Here is a 20,045-nt window from a genome sequence, read left to right on the forward strand (position 1 = left end):
AAAAAAAAAAAAAAAAAAAAAAAAAAAAAAAGACATACTGCATGATTCTATTTATAAGAGGTCTCTAAAGTAACCAAACTCACAGAAGCAGAAAGTAGAATGGTGGTTGCCAGGGCTGAGGAGAGAATAGGGGAGTTGTTTCTGAATGGATACAGAGTTTCAGTCATTCAAGATGGAAAAGTTATAGAGATCTGTTGTACAACAACGTGCATATAGTGAACAATACTGTACTGTATATTTGTAAAAATTGTGAAGAGGGTAAATTGCATTTTTTGCCACAATGAAAAAAAAAGATATGAGACAATAATGTCAGGAGCCAACACCTTGCTATATAATATTGTACACTGCCACATGTGCCTGCAAGAAATAATAGAAGCTAACTGAATAAACCATAATAGCATCCTTCTAATTACCTATATAAGAATAGGCTTAAATTAAGTCAAGTGTTTTGGATCTGTCTGAGACAGAGCTCGCTCAGATGCACAAACAAAAAATAAATAAAAATTTACAGGAAAATGATTATATAATAATTTATCTATTTTAAAATATTTTATCAGGTATTTGCACTTGAAGATTCTTCCTAGTATTCAGATACAAATTTTCTATCAGAATAAACTGATCATAGAGAAGATCATCAGCATTCCAAAATGTCCTTGGTATTAGCCAACAGCACAATAATTGTACCATTTTCCCATCTGTTTTCATTGCTGGGAATCTTAAGAAGGCATCTAGGGTAACTCCATGCCTGCCAGAATCTCACTTAATTGACTTAAGATTGAAATCACTTAAAATTCCTATGCTTAAGATTTATTCTCAGCTTGTCAAGACTTAAAATGACATGCCCCTATCATGATTATAAGACGCAGTTGTGCTTTTATATCTACAATAATTAAACACATTTGTATCTACTTAAAACAGATACAAATATACACACACAACTACACACACAAAAACTCCAACCTGCATCTATTTTCCCATGCTTAGAAGTAAAATAATGCATATAATTGCAGTGATCATGCATCCAGAGTTTACCAGAAGTCTGAATCCCAGTTTCCATTTTTTATTAATGTTTATAGATAATGTCTACTGGTGAATAGATAAAATCCTGAGAATTCTTAATATCTTAACATTGGAAGAAAAGGAAATGAGGAGAGAAATGGTGAAGAACTGTACAAGGAACTGACCTGGGCTTTGTGGTGAAATGGAAGATCAAACCAAATTCAGAGGATTATCTCCCCATGGAAATAAGATAAATGTCCCCTCTCATCACCCAGGGAAAGGAAAGGAAAAAAGATTTACATACTGCTTTTTTTTTTTAGTTGTTTGAAGCCAAAATCTAACCAAATAAAAACTGACCAAAATAAAGAACTCAGGAATGAAGCCAGTAAAATTGGGACTGGTGAGCTCTGAATCTATTTAAATGTGGAAGAAAGGCTTTTTTTTAAAGTCAGAATTATGGTTATAGAACACAATATAAATATTATAACCTTTACAATGTAAAATAACACAAAACTAAAATCTGGAGGATAAGAGGAGCTGAGATGGAAATAAATGTAAGAAGTCAGTACTCTCATCTTTCATAGCAAGGAGTAAATCAATATTAGCTAAAATACAAATATGTAGTTTTTTAAATAATGATTTTCATTTCTTAATGTTTTTCATAATCACTTCAACACTTAAGACAATATTTCCTAAAAAGCCCTCTGATGAAGAAACAATTTCTCAAAAGTTCCATAATTCCTCTAGCTTCACATCAGTTTCTTTTTCTTCTATTAAATTCAAATAAGATTAAACATAATGTTTCTTACTATAAAGTAACTCATGTAATATATGTCCATTAATCCATTCATCCCTCTATCTGTATGTATCTATATGGATGCAGAGATGACTGGTGTGCATCTAACAGTTCATTTCTGAATGATGGGAACTGGTGGCTTTTAAAATTTTTATTCTTTATACTTTGCTGCACTGTTTGGATTATTTATGGCACATATGCACAATTTTTATTTAAAAAGGACATAGTGAGTGAGAAGGCCTACTGAAGGTTTTACATATGCTCAGGACAACCCTTCGAACTTTCAGAGAAAAAGTCTGCTGATCACCTACTGAGTCTCTCTAAAATTCTTCCAGGCTGACAGTAAGGAAAGTGGGGCACTGGAAATGCTATAGTTCCAACATTTAGGAACTTTTAAAACAGGGATCAAAACATTCACAAAAGAGGTCTTTTCTTAACCCATGATGTAATTAATCTTCATGATCTTAGAATGGTCACAGTTCTTTATAACTACCACAGAATATTTCCACAGTTCATTACAACTGCCATTATAATTACAGTGCTATATTGGATTTCAAAACAACAACACTTCAAGGCATTTTCAAAACAACAACACTTCAAGGCATCAAAATATCATTTTATGAATACGTAGTCTATCTTCTATTCTACCTTTAATAAGGTACTACTCCTAAATCTGCCTAAATGAAATAAATATGTCCAAGGGGAATAGATATAGCTCATCTAAGTAAAATGCATATCTGTGAATCACAACAATAAATCTTATATATGAATTATCTAATATACTTAAATAAGACACATACCAGCAGAGGTGCTTCCATTGTTTTAATAAAACGATGAATGTTCAGTGTAGTCAATGACTGTTCCATTAGTGTTCTCCTACATTGCTGGGTCAAGTCCAAGACTGGTTTACAATGAAAAAAATAGAGATGTGCGTATTCTATATCTTCAGTGCTGTAAATTAAAAATTAGGGACAGACCCACTTGAAGTTCAACGTGTGATCCTTCTACCATGCAGAAAGATATAACAAATCTCTTTGTCCATGCTTTTGAATGACTGTTTTGGTAAAATCCTAAAACAGTATAACAAAATAAAATGGACCTAAGCAAAAAAGAGGATATAAGAAATTTCTGAGTTGTATAAACATTTTTTTTCCTGAATTCTTTCATATGGTAGCTTCTAAATTAGAGACGGGTCTACACAATCTTTTTTTTTTTTAGATAAAAGACTGTCACCTTGAGGACAATGAGATTATCTTAAAGTATAGTAGCTTTTCTATAGCTGTGCTAAATAAATAAAGCTTTGTAACACGAATTTCTAGGTTTAATTTAAACCCAAATCTGTTTTGAATAAACTTCAGCCAAAATATACCTTAAGATAGAAACCATGTGACACTTTGTGGGAGTTAGTGAGTTTGTATCTGAAATATTACAAAACTCAGCAAATATGGCTTATAATTTGAGTTCTGGCATTCCCTTCAATATGAGAACTCAAAGATAAACTTATAGTGAGTAAGTAAGGTTTGCCAAAATTAAAATAGCATTTTATAAATCTCCATATGGCATTAGTAGAGTTTGGCAAAATACTGCAAATTTTTATTTTTACAATATTATTTTAATTCTTGATACATGCTTCAACTGAGCTCCAAGATTCACTGATTTCAAATTTAATTGCAAAGTAATTTCTAATAGATTCAGTGATTAAGGAAATGATCATTCAAAGATTACTTAATGCCTACACTGTGAGGCCCTATGCTAAATATAAGAGAATAAGATGAATAAGATGATTCAAATCCTTGAGGGGCTTAGGCTAAAGGACATATATTTAGTAAAAAAATGAAAATGTGATTCATAAGTGCTAGAATATACAAAGTGCTATGAGAAACAAAGAAATATTTAATTCTGCCTTAAGTCAGGAAAGAGAAGAAAGGGAAGGGAAGGGAAGGGAGATCATCATAGAGACTGAAAACAGTAAGAGAGAATGACTTCTCCAAGAAGATAAGACTAATGGGTATTTCAGACAAAAGGAACTATATAGCCAAGACCCAAACAAAGTATATAACTTTTTGAGAGGAATAGTAAATAGTCACATATTGCTGAAAGGAAAGTGTTGAGAGCAAGAGGACCCAGCTGAGGTTGGACTACCTATCATAACCTCTGAAATAATAAAATAATGTTGGAAAGTTATTTAATCAGGGATCATTTGGTTGTAGGTAACAGACACCAAAAAGGTGGGAGTGAGGGGGATTTACTGGTAGTTTAGAAGAGCATCTCACAGAATACAAGGAAAATTCAAGTAACTGGATCACAGGATAAATGTATATAGATCTGAACAGCAAGAGTTCAGGGACATTTGGCCATCAACACTTTTTACCTCCCCACTCTCTCTGCTTTACTTCTACATGAGCAAAACATTCCTGCGGGCAAGAGAGCCAAAATGCTGTATAGTCCAGCTTCTCCATGCCCAATTCCAAGTTCCTAGAAAAAGGTATCTTATCTGCTCAGGTAAGTCCATGGATTGGATGACTCTAGGTCAGGTGGCCACCTCCAACTTAATTGACTGTGATATGTATGAGGTTGGGGTAACACCCTTCTTAGCCTATACACAGATTCTTTAAGAAGGGAAGATGGGGAGGTAGCAGAAAGTACTGGTGTCTCTACAGCATGCTACCTCTTGTTCTACCTATCACATATACCCTTCTTTTTTTATTTTTTTACCATTTAAAAAAATTATTGGAGTATAGTTGATTTACAATGTTGTATTAGTTTCAGGTGTATAGCAAAGTGAATCAGATATATACATATATATATATCCACTCTTTTTTAGATTCTTTTCCCATATAGGCCATTACCGAGCATATATACCCTTCTTAACCGACATTTCAAACATACTCAGGCCCAACATGATATAACAATTAATATACTAGATTATTCAATGTTATAGCCCCAGCAACTAGAATAGTGCCTAGAACATAGAAGGCATTCAATAAATATTTGTTGAATGAAAGAATGAACAAAGGAAAGAAAAAAATAAAAAGAGCAAATGAAAGAAAAGATACGTTCAACTCTTCCCCATTAGGAGACAACTCGAAGTCATCACTAACTACTTCACTCAGAAGTGATGTCCCAGGACTACATTATTCTGAATCCACAGTCCTTCCCTATCACATCAGGTCCAGATATGACTCCTCACCATTTTGTAGCCATGAATAAATGAGAATGAAAACTTCTCCAATACGTCATGTACTCAAAAGTTTATGAAAAACAGAATAACTGTACATTTTTAAATTCTCATTTTTAAAATGGGGAAAAGCATAAATCCTTCAAGAACATCAATATATAGTCTGTCTTGCTGAATAGTATTTGTAAAACAAATGAGAGGACATACCTTGCCAATAAATAACCAAACCTCTATGTTTTAAGCATGTCACCGTTACTTGCAATTATTCATAACAGAAAAATAAAGAAGCTAGTAATGCAAGAGAAAATACAAACAACCTCAGAGAAAGTGTGGGGCTAGCACAGAATCATAATGGGACTGAGAATCTCAAGGTTCCCCCATTCCAAGATGGGAAATTGGTAGTCTACATTGGGAGGAGCAAAGTAGCTGGCTACACTACTGCTCACTGTAAGTATCTTGAGATTCAGTGACTACTTACCGTAAAGTTTTAGGGTACCGTCAGCATGATTCTCAAATTGTTAAAAACATTAATTCTTATACAAATAGCAAACATGCATCAAAGTTTTATTTAACTCACTGAGGGAACCAGCAGAATGGCAGTTCAATAAGAAGATAGTTAATGTCGTACAGAGCAATAAAAACATAACTTTTCTTTGCAAGCACTTCACTCTCTACCTATCCACTCCCCGCCAAAAAAAAAAAAAAAAAAAAAAAATTGTTTCACTTTATCAGTTTTCTGTGTACTAACCTCCATGTTTACAAAGTTGTAAAATGTCTGGGATTTAATTAATTGTGTATGGTATATCAAATAGGCACTATTCTCTGAGAGGTGAGCAGGAGGGCTCGTTAAAAACTCTTGCATGGGGCTTCTCTGGTGGCGCAGTGGTTTAGAGTCCGCCTGCCAATGCAGGGGACACGGGTTTGTGCCCCGGTCCGGGAAGATCCCACATGCCGCGGAGCGGCTGGGCCCGTGAGCCATGGCCGCTGAGCCTGCGCGTCCGGAGCCTGTGCTCCGCAATGGGAGAGGCCACAGCAGTGAGAGGCCCGCGTACCGCAAAAAACAAACAAACAAACAAAAAAACTCTTGCATGGTTTAAAAAGGTCACACAATCACCATTTTGCCCTGCTTTGGATTCATTTTCCTGAAGAGCATTTTGAAGCCAAACTTAGAAGTCTTCAAATGCACTGGTTATTCCTTGTGTCCCCATGTACTAAACAGAAGAAAAACTTTAACCCTAGGTTGCCCAGCCAAAAGCAGTCCAAAGAAGGTCTCTACCTAAAATTGTAAGCTAGAAACTAGACAAGAAAATTAAACATGTAAAACATTCTGTTCAAAACTGTACTCAAATATATTTAAGATTTTTCTGGTATAGTAACTTATGGAACTCTCAGGAAGAATCTCTGGAGCTTAGTTATGAAAGCTGTTATCACCTATCTGATCACTGTGGCAGATCTATTCGTAAAATACACGTGGCCACTCAAGGGATCACAACTTGTGGCTTATGCATACTGCCTTCGTTCACCTTAGTTTAACATCCCTTCTGTATATTTAAGTTCATTTTAGTACAGCAGATAATAGTAATGAAGAGGATTTCAGGTTTCATTTATATATTCACATGGTTATGATTCCCCTCAGATAAGTCCACATTGTGGGAGTATAATGGAAATGCTGAATAAGTAATGTGAAATTAGTGAACTTAAAATTGTTAACTTATGCTTGTTATACATACCCAATACTTTCCAAAAGGGCAATTTCTGTGGTTAAGACAAATTGGTACGTGGTCCCATACACAAAAGCAGCTTCCATGACTGCTCTGTGCTCTGAAGAAGAGAGAGAGAAGTTGGGAGAGAGGAGGAGTTATTCTATTCAGAATACTTTCGTACACCCTTTTATGCTCTATTATGTTTAAATAAAAAGCCTTTGTAGGGATCCCAGTTGGGAAAATACAGGCAGTTAAAGAAGTTATAAAAAGTCTGTTCTAGTTAAGGTAAGAGAAGAACTAAGAGGGAATAGAAAATGAGCTATACTTGAGAATATATGACAAATCTGTGATAGTTTCTTCCCAGTAGTAGGGAAGAGAATATGAGTTCATCATACAACTTTCATGTTATATTTTATATACAAATATTGTACACTATTTCTGGCTTAGTTTTTAATCAAACTTATTCTTATATATAGTTTAAAGAGACAATTCTACAACGTGTATTAAGAAAATGAACAGTTCCTCTACCCTCAGCCACCATTTCCAACTCCCAAGGGACAGCTACTTTCAACTCTTTTACTCTTCCTTTCGGTATTTACCTCCAAGTCTCTAAATGACCTTCTTATACTCTTATTTCCTGACTTTTTTTTTCTTTTAGTGTTAGTATTTTCTATCAACTTCCCAATATGGAAGATGATAAATTAGCTCTCCTTTCCAAAACCCCACTCCACAAATATACACAATTCTATGCCCTCAACGTGCTCAATATAGTCCTAATTTTTATTAGATCAATAGTCAGGATTTACACTGTTGGGACTCAGTAAATACTATTTCCTTTTGAAATTTTTTTTCACTACAGTTATAGGTATCTTTTAAAATTTTTGTTTAGATTTCTTGCTAATTTATTCCTAAATTCTTCCACAGTTGTCTAACACTCTGAATACTTCAAATACATCAGTTATATTATCAATTCCCTCTTGTTGCAGACAGTTTTGCAGAGCCTTCTGATCTGCTCCAATGTGGACTCTGCTGCTCGACCCGCTGCACAACTTTCATCCTGGGGACTCACTTCATTGTCACCCTGGGGATGCTCCGATTCTCACTCTTACGTTGGGTCCTTGGCCTGTTACCCACATCTTCTTGACTAATTTGTTCCCTTGCACCCATTCTCTAGCTCCTTCCTGGGAGAGGATATATGGAATACACAAATTTTGCAACCTTACACCTCTCAAAGCGTCTTTATTCTACTTTCATAACTAACTATAGTTGTTGGCATGTAGCATTCTAGCATTTCCCCTGAGAATTTTGAAAGCATAGCTCCACTGTCTTCAGTTCCCAGGACTGCAGTTGAGAAGTCCAAAGCCATTCTGATTCTTTTTCTTTTTTTAATTTATTCATTTTTAATTAATTTATTTATTTTTGGCTGCATTGGGTCTTCATTGCTGCGCATGGGCTTTCTCTAGTTGCGGTGAGCAGGGGCTACTCTTCCTTGTGGTGCGCAGGTTTCTCATTGCAGTGGCTTCTCTTGTTGCGGAGCATGGGCTCTAGGCACGTCAGGCTTCAGTAGTTGTGGCACATGGGCTCTGCAGTTGTGGCTCGCGGGCTCTAGAGCACAGACTCAGTAGTTGCGGCACACAGGCTTAGTTCCCCCGCGGCATGTGGGATCTTCCCGGACCAGGGCTTGAACCCGTGTCCCCTGCATTGGCAGGCAGATTCTTAACCACTGCGCCACCAGGGAAGTCCCGCCTTCTGATTCTTGATCCTTTAACTGTAATATTTTTTCCTTTCTTAAAGATTTTAGAATAGCGTTTGTTGCCAATATTCTGAAAATTCAATATGAGATGCTCTGGTGTGGCTCTGCATTTAAACACTCTGCTGCGATTCAGCGGGCCCTTTCAATTTGGAAGCTCAAAATCCCTCAGTTCTGGGAAATTTTCTTAGAGTATTTCTTTGAAGATTCCTTCCTTTTCATATCTTATTTTCCCTTTTCTCCTCACTGCCATTTCTAGGTAGTTATCTTCCCCTCCCCAACCTAATCTTCTACCACTTGAATCACATATCATCAGATTATTCCACTCACCACTCTGCCTTGCTGGAGTCATCTACAACCCGAGCCAGGGTTAATCGCCCTCATTCCATGAACAATTTTGCTTCTGTCGCACTGTCACACTCTCCAATCCTACTAACATAACCTTGGTGATTTTACTATGCCCATAGATGATCCTTGCAAAATCCTAGCCTTTCAGTCCTTGGTTTTCTCTGGAGACTCCAGTGATCTCTCTTCAGCCCTGCCTTACCCACTCACTGCCATGGTCCCACTCCAAACTTTGTAATCACCAATCACTGCAAATCCCTCCAAAATGTCCAGCACTCCTCCCAACACACACACACACACACACACACACACACACACACACACACACACACACACTTCCATCTCCAGGTCACTCTGTCTAGTATATAACTTTAACCTTCCCGGACCTACAATCCTACCATTTTCACTGTCCTTTATCCACCTTGGGTCCTCTCTTCCCTCCTAAACTAGCTTAAATTCCATGGTCAGTCTTTATAATCACTCCCCCGCCTGTCTAGCTAAAACACAGTCCAAATTAAATCAAATAATCTGCCTATTCTGTACTTACATCCATGAAAGTGAATATGGCTGGGAAAAAAAAAAAAGGAAAGAAAACAAGAACCTGCTAGCATCACCATGTCAATGGTTTCACTTTAGATTACTGGCATCAACTATTACTGCTGCCTAGCAACCATTCTTTATTTTCAGGCCTTCTAAAACAACTATTTCATCTCTTCTTTCCTCAAACTATCTGATCACTTTATTTCTATTTCATTGAGAAAATGAACCAATTAAGAAAAACCCAAAAAAGCTCCCAGCACCATATCTATCTGCCCCCTTAACTAAATTGATGTCCATATTCTCTGTCTTCCCTCCTAATACCATAGGCGAATTTTCTGTGCTCCTAGTAAAGAACCAGCCCTCCCCCTGTTCACTAGATTCCATCTCCTCTAGTCTATTCAAAGATGTTGCTCCAGTAATTCTGCCCTCTTTTTCCTCCACGATGCATTTTCCTTTTGCTACAAGAACTTTTTTGTCAACATACAAATATGCTTCTTAAAAAATTCTTGAGGACTTCCCTGGTGGTGCAGTGGTTAAGAATCTGCCTGCCAATGCAGGGGACATGGGTTTGAGCCCTGGTCCAGGAAGATCCCACATGCTGCGGAGCAACTAAGCCCATGCACCACAACTACTGAGCCTGTGCTCTAGAGCCAGTAAGCCACAACTACTGAGCCCACGAGCCACAACTATTGAAGCCCACAGCCTAGAGCCCATGTGCCGCAACTACTGAGCCCACGTGCTGCAACTACTGAAGCCTGTGCACCTAGAGCCCATGCTCCACAAGAGAAGCCACCGCCATGAGAAACCCACACACCGCAAGGAAGAGTAGTCCCCGCTCGCTGCAACTAGAGAAAGCCCGTGCACAGCAACAAAGACCCAATGCAGCCAAAAATAAATTAAAGAAAATTTTTTTTAAAAATTCTTCACTTGACCCCACATACTCTTCCAGCCACTGCCCCATATTTCTCCTTCCCTTAAAAGGAAAACTTCTCAGATTAGTCTCTATAGTCACCGTCTCCAGTTGCTTTCTACCTATTCTCTTACACCCCTGTCAGGCATTTACCCCTACCACTCTACAAAAATTGTGTGCATCAAGGGCATGGATAACTTCCATACTGCTAAGCATAATGGTCAACTGGTAGTTCTTATCCTAATTAACCTTTCAGTTTCCTTTGATACAATTGCTTCTATCTCGTCAATAAAATCCTATCATCACTTTGCTTACACACAGGCCATTCTTTCTGCCTCCTTTACTAACCTGTGGAAGATGAAGTATCTAATGAGTTCAGTCTTCTCTTTTCCATCCAGCCTCACTCCCTTCACGGTCTTCTCTGGCCTCACAACTTTATGTCACAAATTTATATCCCTAGTCTGTATCCCCACTATCAGATGCAGACTAGTAAAATCCCACTGCCTTGTTGATATCTGTACTTGGCTGTCTAATGGGTACTCCACAAGTATAATGTTCAAAAGTGAATTCTAGAGCTTCCTCTCCAAACTCTCTATTTCCACTCTTCCCCACCTTAGTTATCAGCAATTTCATCTTTCACATAGCTCAGGCCAAAATCCCAGAGCCACCCTGGTCTCTGCTATTCTTCTCTCATTCTACAACCAATATGTCAGAAAACTCAGTTAGTCTTACATCCAAACTACTGCTAAAATTCAAATGTATTGCCACCACCACTGCTAACACCCTGGTCCAAGCCACCTACCACCATCTCTTGCCTGCATGATTGCAGTAACTTCCTGATTTTCTCCCTTATTCTACTATTGCTCCTTCTAGTCTATTCCAAACCCAGAAATCAGACTGACCCTGTTAAAATATAAATCAGGGATTTCTGGCTCCCTGTATAGCTTATCCCTCTCGTTAATTACAATTACAAACCATGGACAAAATACAATAACCTGAGGGGCCTTGAAAAGTAAACAATAAACAGGCTGATTCTGGAGCATTATTTTACAAGTACATTAAGTTCAATGGCACACTGTGTAGCCATCAAGCTTTATGTGTATAAAAGTTGAAATTTCCAATAAATGATTTTATTTCATAGAGTACATATAATTTTTTAAATATCTTTAACAACATTTTATATTAACGTGTTCAAGTTATAACCATTAACAAGTAAAAATCCTGAAAGCATAACTATAATTTGTTCATGAAACATTTAAAAACTTCTTTATAACAAAATTACCTATGAATGCGCAAGGTGATGCTGTCAAAATTAGATTTTTTAAAAATCAAGAAAAATATGTCATAAACAGCAAATACCAAGGTAAAGAAGGAAGCCAAGACAGTCAACAACATTTATCAAATACTATAAACTACTATATCAGGTACCACGAGGACTGTAAGGAAATAAAAAACAGTAACAGCTGACACAGAGCACCAGGAAACTTTTTAAGTTATTCAAATTCACTTGGTCCTCACAATAACACTAAGAGGTAGGCACAATTATTTTCACCACCTTAGTGACCAGGAAACAGGCTAAATAAGTAAGTTGTCCAAGGTCATACTGTAAGTAGTTGGTGGAACAGGGAGTCTAACCTAGGCCTCTGGCTCCAGAGTTCTCGTTCAAGCACTATACTATGCTGCCTGTTTGAAGAAAGAAAATATAATAGTAAAAGACGCTTTAAAGTTATTTGAAAATATTAAGATTGTGGTCAAAATGCACTATGTTAAGTCCTTCAACATAAACACACGTGTATAGAGGCATGACGAAGATTAATGTATAAGTTGATAAATACCTGGTGTTCCAATGGCTCTGACATATGAGAATGCAATGTTTGCTTTTCCTTTCAGAGCATTTTCTGTGTTCTGAAGGTCCCCCAGAGTGGTAATATATTTTACTTCATTAAAAAGAAGAGCACTGAAATAAATAAAGATGTAGTTGGTAGAAAAATCTGACATGTACTTAGTTATTTAATACATATTTTGAGTAGGTTAAAGAACCTAATCAAAAAAGAAATTTAATCTTTTGAACAAACTCTCAATAGTAAGAACCTAAGCATTTCAAGTCTGAATTAAAATCACCCTCTAAATCATTAGTCTGTCACTAAGGACATTAACCAGGGACAGTTGTGAGAAACAGTGTGCGTATCCTCCGTCACAACCACCTCAATACATTTAAACTGTATTTACTAGCATCCTATTCTGGACAAATAATCCCTTAATAATCTCTCAGCCATGGATACATTTCAGCCCTTCACACATCTATACTGAAATCATCTTTCCATGGCCTATAGGGCCCTGAATGGTAAGCCTTGTCTACTTCTCCAACATCATTTTGTACTACTATTCCTCATGTCTACCCTACTTTAGGCAACACCCCAGGGCATTTGCACACACCATTCTCTTTGTTGAAAGCTGTTCCCTTCTCATATATCTGGTCTCAGCTTAAACATCATTGACTTAAGAGAAGCCTCCCTTGTTGGTCCTATATAAGTAGGTCTGTGGCATTTTCCTCTTGAATTTCACACTATTTAATCCTTTGTAGGATCAAATTTATAATTATTCACATATATTTTTTTACTTGTTTATCCCTGCCTCTCTCATTAAACTGTTGCCTTCTTGTGACAGGGACCTTGCATATTTTATCACTATACCCATAACTTAGAATAGAACCTGGTACACTGTTAAGTATTCAATAAGTATTTGTTGAATGAATGACAGAAAACATAGGGCAGGAATTATTTATTGCCATTCTTCATTTGAAGAAACAGAAGATCAAGTCAAAACACTGAAGAGCTTACTTACTCAAAAACACATATACTGAACTGAGGAGCCAGAAACAGAACATAGAACAGGTCTTCTCACTCCTAATTTAGTGATCTTTCCACTTGACCACAGTTCTTCCAAATCATCTTTTTTTTTAATATAATCTCTATTTATTTATGTTTATTTATTTGGCTGCGCCGGGTCTTAGTTGCAGCACACGGGATCTTCGTTGTGGCATGTGAGATCTAGTTCCCTGACCAGGGATCAAACTCAGGTCCCCTGCACTGGGAGCATGGAGTCTTAACCACTGACCATCAGAAAAGTCCCCCAAATCATCTTTTTAATGTATAGATCAGAATAACTCATCATATTTCTTCATCCAAAAGAATTTCATTTAAAAATTTTTTACTTCTATATAAATTCTCTATCACTAACAACTAATTTCCCTTAATCTCCACATGCATATCTGTGTGTGTGTGTGTGTGTGTGTGTGCATGTGTGTGCGTATTTTTGTTAAGCTAAACTTTAAGAATTTTTGAAAGCTGTTCCAACTCCACATACTTAGGTAAGCAAAAGTTCACTCCAATAAATTAGTCAGTCATAGTTTCCTCTTACGGAAAACATAGCTCTTTCCACTAATATAGCAATTCTCAGACTTTTTGGTCTCAGGATCCCTTTATACCCTTAAAAATTATTGAGCTCTTCAAAGGGCTTTTGTTTATGTAGGTTACATTTATCAATAGTTGCCAAAATAGAAATTAAAATAGCAATTAAAAATATTTATTAATCCCTTAAAAAATAAACACCATTGCATATTAACATAACACTTTTTTATTAAAAATAACTAAATTTCCAAAAGGAAAGAAAAATCTAATGAAAAGAGTGGCCTTGTTTTACATTTTTGCAAGTCTCTTTAATATTGGACTAAATAGAAGACAGGTGGATTCTCTTATCCGCTTCTTCGTTCACTCTGTTGTGACATCACACACACAACACAAAATGTAGCCTCTAGAAACCGCACTCATAAAAGAAGGAAAGTGAAAAAGGCAAACGTCTTAGTATTATTATAAAAATATTGTCACCTTGGGAGCACCCTGAAATGGCTACCCTAAATTACACTGCTTAAATATTTACCTATATATTACAGATTTCAACTTTTTAAAAGAAATGTAAAACTTGAATTTCTATACGTCCCAGGGCTCTTGTTTTGTTTTTAAAAGAAATATTTACTGGGCAGTACTCACTATTTGCTAGATATTTTCACATGTTTTCATTTAAATCCTCAACGATATTCTTGGAAAATTCTTTATTACACACACACACACACACACACACACACACACACACACACACACAGAGGAAAGAACCTCAGGGATTAAGTAACCTGCTCCAGGTCATACCAGTAGTCACTGATAGAGCTGAGATTCTAATCCAGGTCTTCTGACACTTTGCCCTAACTTTCTAAACTATGTTATTACTGACCACTCACACATGGTAAACCAGGTAAAAAGGGAGGCAACTAATGAATAGCCACAGAGTCTCAGTGGCGATCTGGGCTACTGGCTACTTATATGTTTTGGCTAGCAAGACCAGAATTACCCTTGAGTTACTTCAAAACTGCTGGAAGACACCATCTAGTGAAGTAATTGGACTGCCGTGTAAATTCTCGGCTTGGGAATGACATCCATCCATTTACCTTTACTTCTCTAGCAGCTCTAATCCGTTTGCTTCAAAAATCTAACCTAGGAGTAGAAATATCACTAACCTTTTTTCTCAATAAAGACCAGCAAATATAAATTGATAAAAGCCAATGTTTGGGGGGACACTTCCCACATGTCAGGCATAGTACTAAGTACTATATAAGTAGTGGCAGTTTATCAGTTTGGGGATTGCCTGACTCTTCTGCTTTGGGAATTCCCAGTTTTCTAAGTCTTCATGGTGGGCAGAGCCCAGGTCCCCACATACAAGCTACTAATACTGTAAATTGCTTTTCCAGGCTCCCTGCTGCTAGGCTACATCACCCAGAATCACTTATCTGACATCCCAGACTGGGAGCTAGCGATGTAAAGAATCAGGAGCAGTGCAGAATTATTTCCAGAAGCAGCAGCAGCAGCAACAGTCAGCTTTGAAGGCAGGAATGACAATAGTGCTAATGACAGCTGTAGGGCTAGCAATGCAAGTTGTGGCATCCAATGCCTAGAAGTAATGCAGCAGTCCCCCGCAGACTAGCTCCATGTCATGATTATGAGCCAAATAATTCAGAGCCAGATAAACCTGAGTCCAGTTCTCCAACCCTTCTAGTGAGCCTGAGATTTCCTACATCTGCTCTAAATCCTTTTCTGCTTAAGCCAGTCAGACCCAGATTCTGGGGCTTATAACTAAGAACACCCAACAATACACTCAGTTGTGCTTAATTTTCATGGCAACCATGTGAGATCAGTACTATCATTAACTCCATTTTACAGATAAGGTCATGGACCTTAAAGAGGTTACCTTGCCTAATGTCCCAAAGCTCATTAAAGAGTCATTATCCAAGAGGTAATAATACCAAAACTAATGACATTCATAATCTCACGATCTCCATGATTGTTCCCAATGGCTTCCTAACTTTAATATATTTTTTAATGTTAACTTCCAGAATATGGGGACATCTAGGGATCTCTAGGATCCATTCCATGAGCCTGTGCTCCTCCACTCCAGTTCCAAAGTGGAGAAGTGGGTTAAAGGAAAAGTCTGTCTTGCGATTTTCTTGCTCTATAGATGGGGTAAAACAGCCTGAGGCTGCTCTGACCTGGGAGCTCTTCCTGCCCCAGAAAGGCCTTCCTTTTCCTTGGCACACTCTTCCAGAGACCCTCCTAACACAATCATTAGGTAGATAAGATATATGGCCAAGAACTGAATGGGTGTCAGGAAAAAAAAAAAAAAAGAACTCAGGAGTCCACCTGACCCTGCTTTTAGAGCAGCAGGTTGCTCAGCCTTTTTTCAGAAAAAAAGACCACTTTTATATCGTATTTCTGCCATTATTCAAATTCTAAACAACCCAATAAAAAAAAAAAAGTTACCTTCTATTTTGCCTTACCAAAACTCCTAGGGGAAAAAAAAAAAAGCAAAAAGGGAGGAGGAGAAAGAGGGAGAGATGAAGGAGAGAGACAGACAAATTACTTTTACCTAAATTAATTACAGTTGACCCTCAGTATCCATGGGTTCCACATTTGCAGGTTCAGCCAACTGCAGGTGGAAAATATTTGGAAAAAATAATTCCAGAAAAGTCTAAAAAACAAAACTTGATATGAATTTCTCATATCCTGACAACTATTTACACAGCATTTACATTGTATTAGGTATTATAAGTAATCTAGAGATGATTTAAAGTATACGGGAGCTACTAGAGCTAATCAATGAATTTGGTAAAGTAGCAGGATACAAAGTTAATGCACAGAAATCTCTGGCATTCCTATACACTAATGATGAAAAATCTGAAAGAGAAATTAAGGAAACACTCCCATTTACCACTGCAACAAAAAGAATAAAATTCCTAGGAAGAAACCTACCTAAGGAGACAAAAGACCTGTATGCAGAAAATTATAAGACACTGATGAAAGAAATTAAAGATGATACAAATAGATGGAGAGATAGACCATGTTCTTGGATTGGAAGAATCAATATTGTGAAAATGACTATACTACCCAAAGCAATCTACAGATTCAGTGCAATCCCTATCAAACTACCAATGGCATTTTTCACAGAACTACAACAAAAAATTTCACAATTTGTAATGGAAACACAAAAGACCACGAATAGCCAAAGCAATCCTGAGAAAGAAAAACAGAGCTGGAGGAATCAGACTCCCTGACTTCAGACTATACTACAAAGCTACAGTAATCAAGACAATATGGTACTGGCACAAAATCAGAAAGATAGATCAACGGAACAAGATAGAAAGCCCAGAGATAAACTCACGCACATATGGTCACCTTATTTTTGATAAAGGAGGCAAGAATATACAATGGAGAAAAGACAGCCTCTTCAATAAGTGGTGCTGGGAAAACTGGACAGCTACTTGTAAAAGAATGAAATTAGAACATTCCTTAACACCATACACAAAAATAAACTCAAAATGGATTAAAGACCTAAATGTAAGGCCAGATGCTATAAAACTCTTAGAGGAAAACATAGGCAGAACACTCTATGACATAAATCACAGCAAGATCCTTTTTGACCCACCTCCTAGAGAAACGGAAGTAAAAACAAAAATAAACAAATGAGACCTAATGAAACTTAAAAGCTTTTGCACAGAAAAGGAAACCATAAATAAGACGAAAAGACAACCCTCAGAATGGGAGAAAATATTTGCAAATGAAGCAACTGATAAAGGATTAATCTCCAAAATTTACAAGCAGCTCATGCAACTCAATATCAGAAAAACAAACAACCCAATCCAGAAATGGGCAGAAGACCTAAATAGACATTTCTCCAAAGAAGATATACAGATTGCCAACAAACACATGAAAGAATGCTCAACATCACTAATCATTAGAGAAATACAAATCAAAACTACAATGAGGTATCACCTCACACCAGTCAGAATGGCTATCATCAAACAATCTACAATCAATAAATGCTGGAGAGGGTGTGGAGAAAAGGGAACCCTCTTGCACTGTTGGTGGGAATGTAAATTGATACAGCCACTATGGACAACAGTATGGAGATTCCTTAAAAAACTACAAATAGAACTACCATACGACCCAGCAATCCCACTACTGGGCATATACCCTGAGAAAACCATAATTCAAAAAGAGTCATGTACCACAATGTTCATTGCAGCTCTATTTACAATAGCCAGGCCATGGAAGCAACCTAAGTGTCCACTGACAGATGAATGGATAAAGAAGATGTGGCACATATATACAATGGAATATTACTCAACCATAAAAAGAAACGAAATTGAGTTATTTGTAGTGAGGTGGATGGACCTAGAGTCTGTCATACAGAGTGAAGTAAGTCAGAAAGAGAAAAACAAATACCATATGCTAACACATATATATGGAATCTAAAAAAAATTTAAAAAGGTTCTGAAGAACCTAGGGGCAGGAGAGGAATAAAGATGCAGACGTAGAGAATGGACTTGAGAACACGGGGAAGGGGAAGGGTAAGCTGGGATGAAGTCAGAGAGTGGCATGGACATATATACACTACCAAATGTAAAACAGATAGCTAGTGGGAAGCAGGTGCATAGCACAGGGAGATCAGCTCAGTGCTTTGTGACCACCTAGAGGGGTGGGATAGGGAGGGTGGAAAGGAGACACAAGAGGGAGGAGATATGGGGGTATATGTATATGCATAGCTGATTCACTTTGTTATAAAGCAGAAACTAACACACCACTGTAAAGCAATTATACTCCAGTAAAGATGTTAAAAATAAAAATAAGTATACAGTGGGCTTCCCTGGTGGCGCAGTGGTTGAGAGTCTGCCTGCCGATACAGGGGACACGAGTTCGTGCCCCGGTCCAGGAAGATCCCACACGCCGCGGAGCGGCTGGGCCCGTGAGCCATGGCCACTGAGCCTGCGCGTCCAGAGCCTGTGCTCCACAACGGGAGAGGCCACAACAGGGAGAGGCCCGCGTACCGCAAAAAAAATAAAAAATAAGTATACGGGAGGATGTGCATAGGTTATATGCTAATACTACACCATTTTATATGAGGGATTGAGCATCTGGGGATTCTGGTATCCACGGAGGGTGAGGAAGGCGCAGGGGTGGGAGGTGCTGAAACCAATCCCCCTCGGATACTGAGGGATGACTGTATAGTATTCTAGGCAGATCCATGTATAAAATGAAATATCCCAAAATGTTTCATTAGGCATTTTCTAAATTAATACAGTTAAAAAAACAAACAGAAGCCATCTCTGAAATTTGAATTGAGAGTACAAGTAATAACAAAGTTCAAAAACATCAGTCTAAGTCTTTTTGTCATATGCTGTGTATTTTCCTACTAGCTTACCACTTATAAAATTCTTAATACCAGAAACAATCTTATGGGCTTATAACGTAAGAAGATTTCTGCTCCTCCAATTTTTAACAACCAAAAAGTGAAGCTTCCCAATTCATTCATCCATCAATCCAATATTTTTCAACACCTAATACATGTCACACACGATGTTATGCACTGGTAGAAGGACTTTGTGTAAGAAGGCACAGTCTGGGTATATAACCATTACTACCAATTAACATAGAGCTGTGAGGAATTCAAATGCAAGGCAAGTAATTTTTTATTACAATTTCCCAGTATGTCACTATCAAACAGGAACCCACCTGATAATATTGTGTAGGAACAAATCTGATAGAGATAAAGGAAGGAGCAATAGCTCAAAACCTATTAGGAAGGGACCAGCTTGAGCACAGCTCAGGAGTTTTAAAGGAAGACACCTCCAAGAGGAGCTTTCCCCAGAAGTTCTATCCAAGCTCAAAACCCAGGCTCTGCAATAATGTGTTAAAAATAAACTACTAGCAGAAATTATGATAGTTGAAAATAATTACCATAATATTTGTAGTTCATATTATTGTCAGTAGTACATTAACTTAAAAGGAAAGAAATCTTCCACTTGACAAAATATTATCACAGAATATCAATTAGCACACCTTAATAAAGAGTTATTGAGATTTCATTGTTTCTTACAGTACTGCACAGTCTTTCCTTTTTGTATCAATATCATTTGACGATTTCCATGAGTCAACATTGACTAGGGGGGAAATGGCCTTTCTTTGCAACTGCGCCTCATGGCAAATATTCCCAGCAACTGTCACAGCACGGACTTGCATGAACTCACTTCTATTAGTACTGTGTGTGCAACAGAATGGCAGGTAGATATTTGAATTTGGATTGCTTTTTTTCTTAATTGCAAAATGAGATTTCCTGCATTTATATAGAAAAAAGCGACTAACATTTGTAGAGCGCTGGGTAAAACACAAAGCGTATTTTCAGATGTATTACTTTATTTGATCTTCAAAAAAATCTAATGA

The 20,045-nt window shown here is 37.3% G+C and overlaps 1 protein-coding gene across 1 annotated transcript in view; it reads right to left on the minus strand.

Annotated features, from left to right (window-relative positions):
- The window catches only part of TXNDC16 (thioredoxin domain containing 16), a 111,676-nt gene that overhangs the window by 68,063 nt on the left and 23,568 nt on the right, over positions 1-20,045 (minus strand). Inside the window, exons 7-9 of the mRNA XM_027111245.1 lie at positions 12,057-12,178; positions 6,704-6,794; positions 2,596-2,746 (exon numbers count right to left, since the gene is read on the minus strand). Coding sequence (XP_026967046.1) covers positions 2,596-2,746; positions 6,704-6,794; positions 12,057-12,178 — 364 coding nt within the window. The remainder of the gene's footprint in view (positions 1-2,595; positions 2,747-6,703; positions 6,795-12,056; positions 12,179-20,045) is intronic.

The sequence above is a fragment of the Aethalodelphis obliquidens genome, unplaced genomic scaffold (assembly GCF_003676395.1).
Source record: "Aethalodelphis obliquidens isolate GAN/ISIS:26980383/991018 unplaced genomic scaffold, ASM367639v1 scaffold10, whole genome shotgun sequence".
Lineage (NCBI taxonomy): Eukaryota > Metazoa > Chordata > Mammalia > Artiodactyla > Delphinidae > Aethalodelphis > Aethalodelphis obliquidens.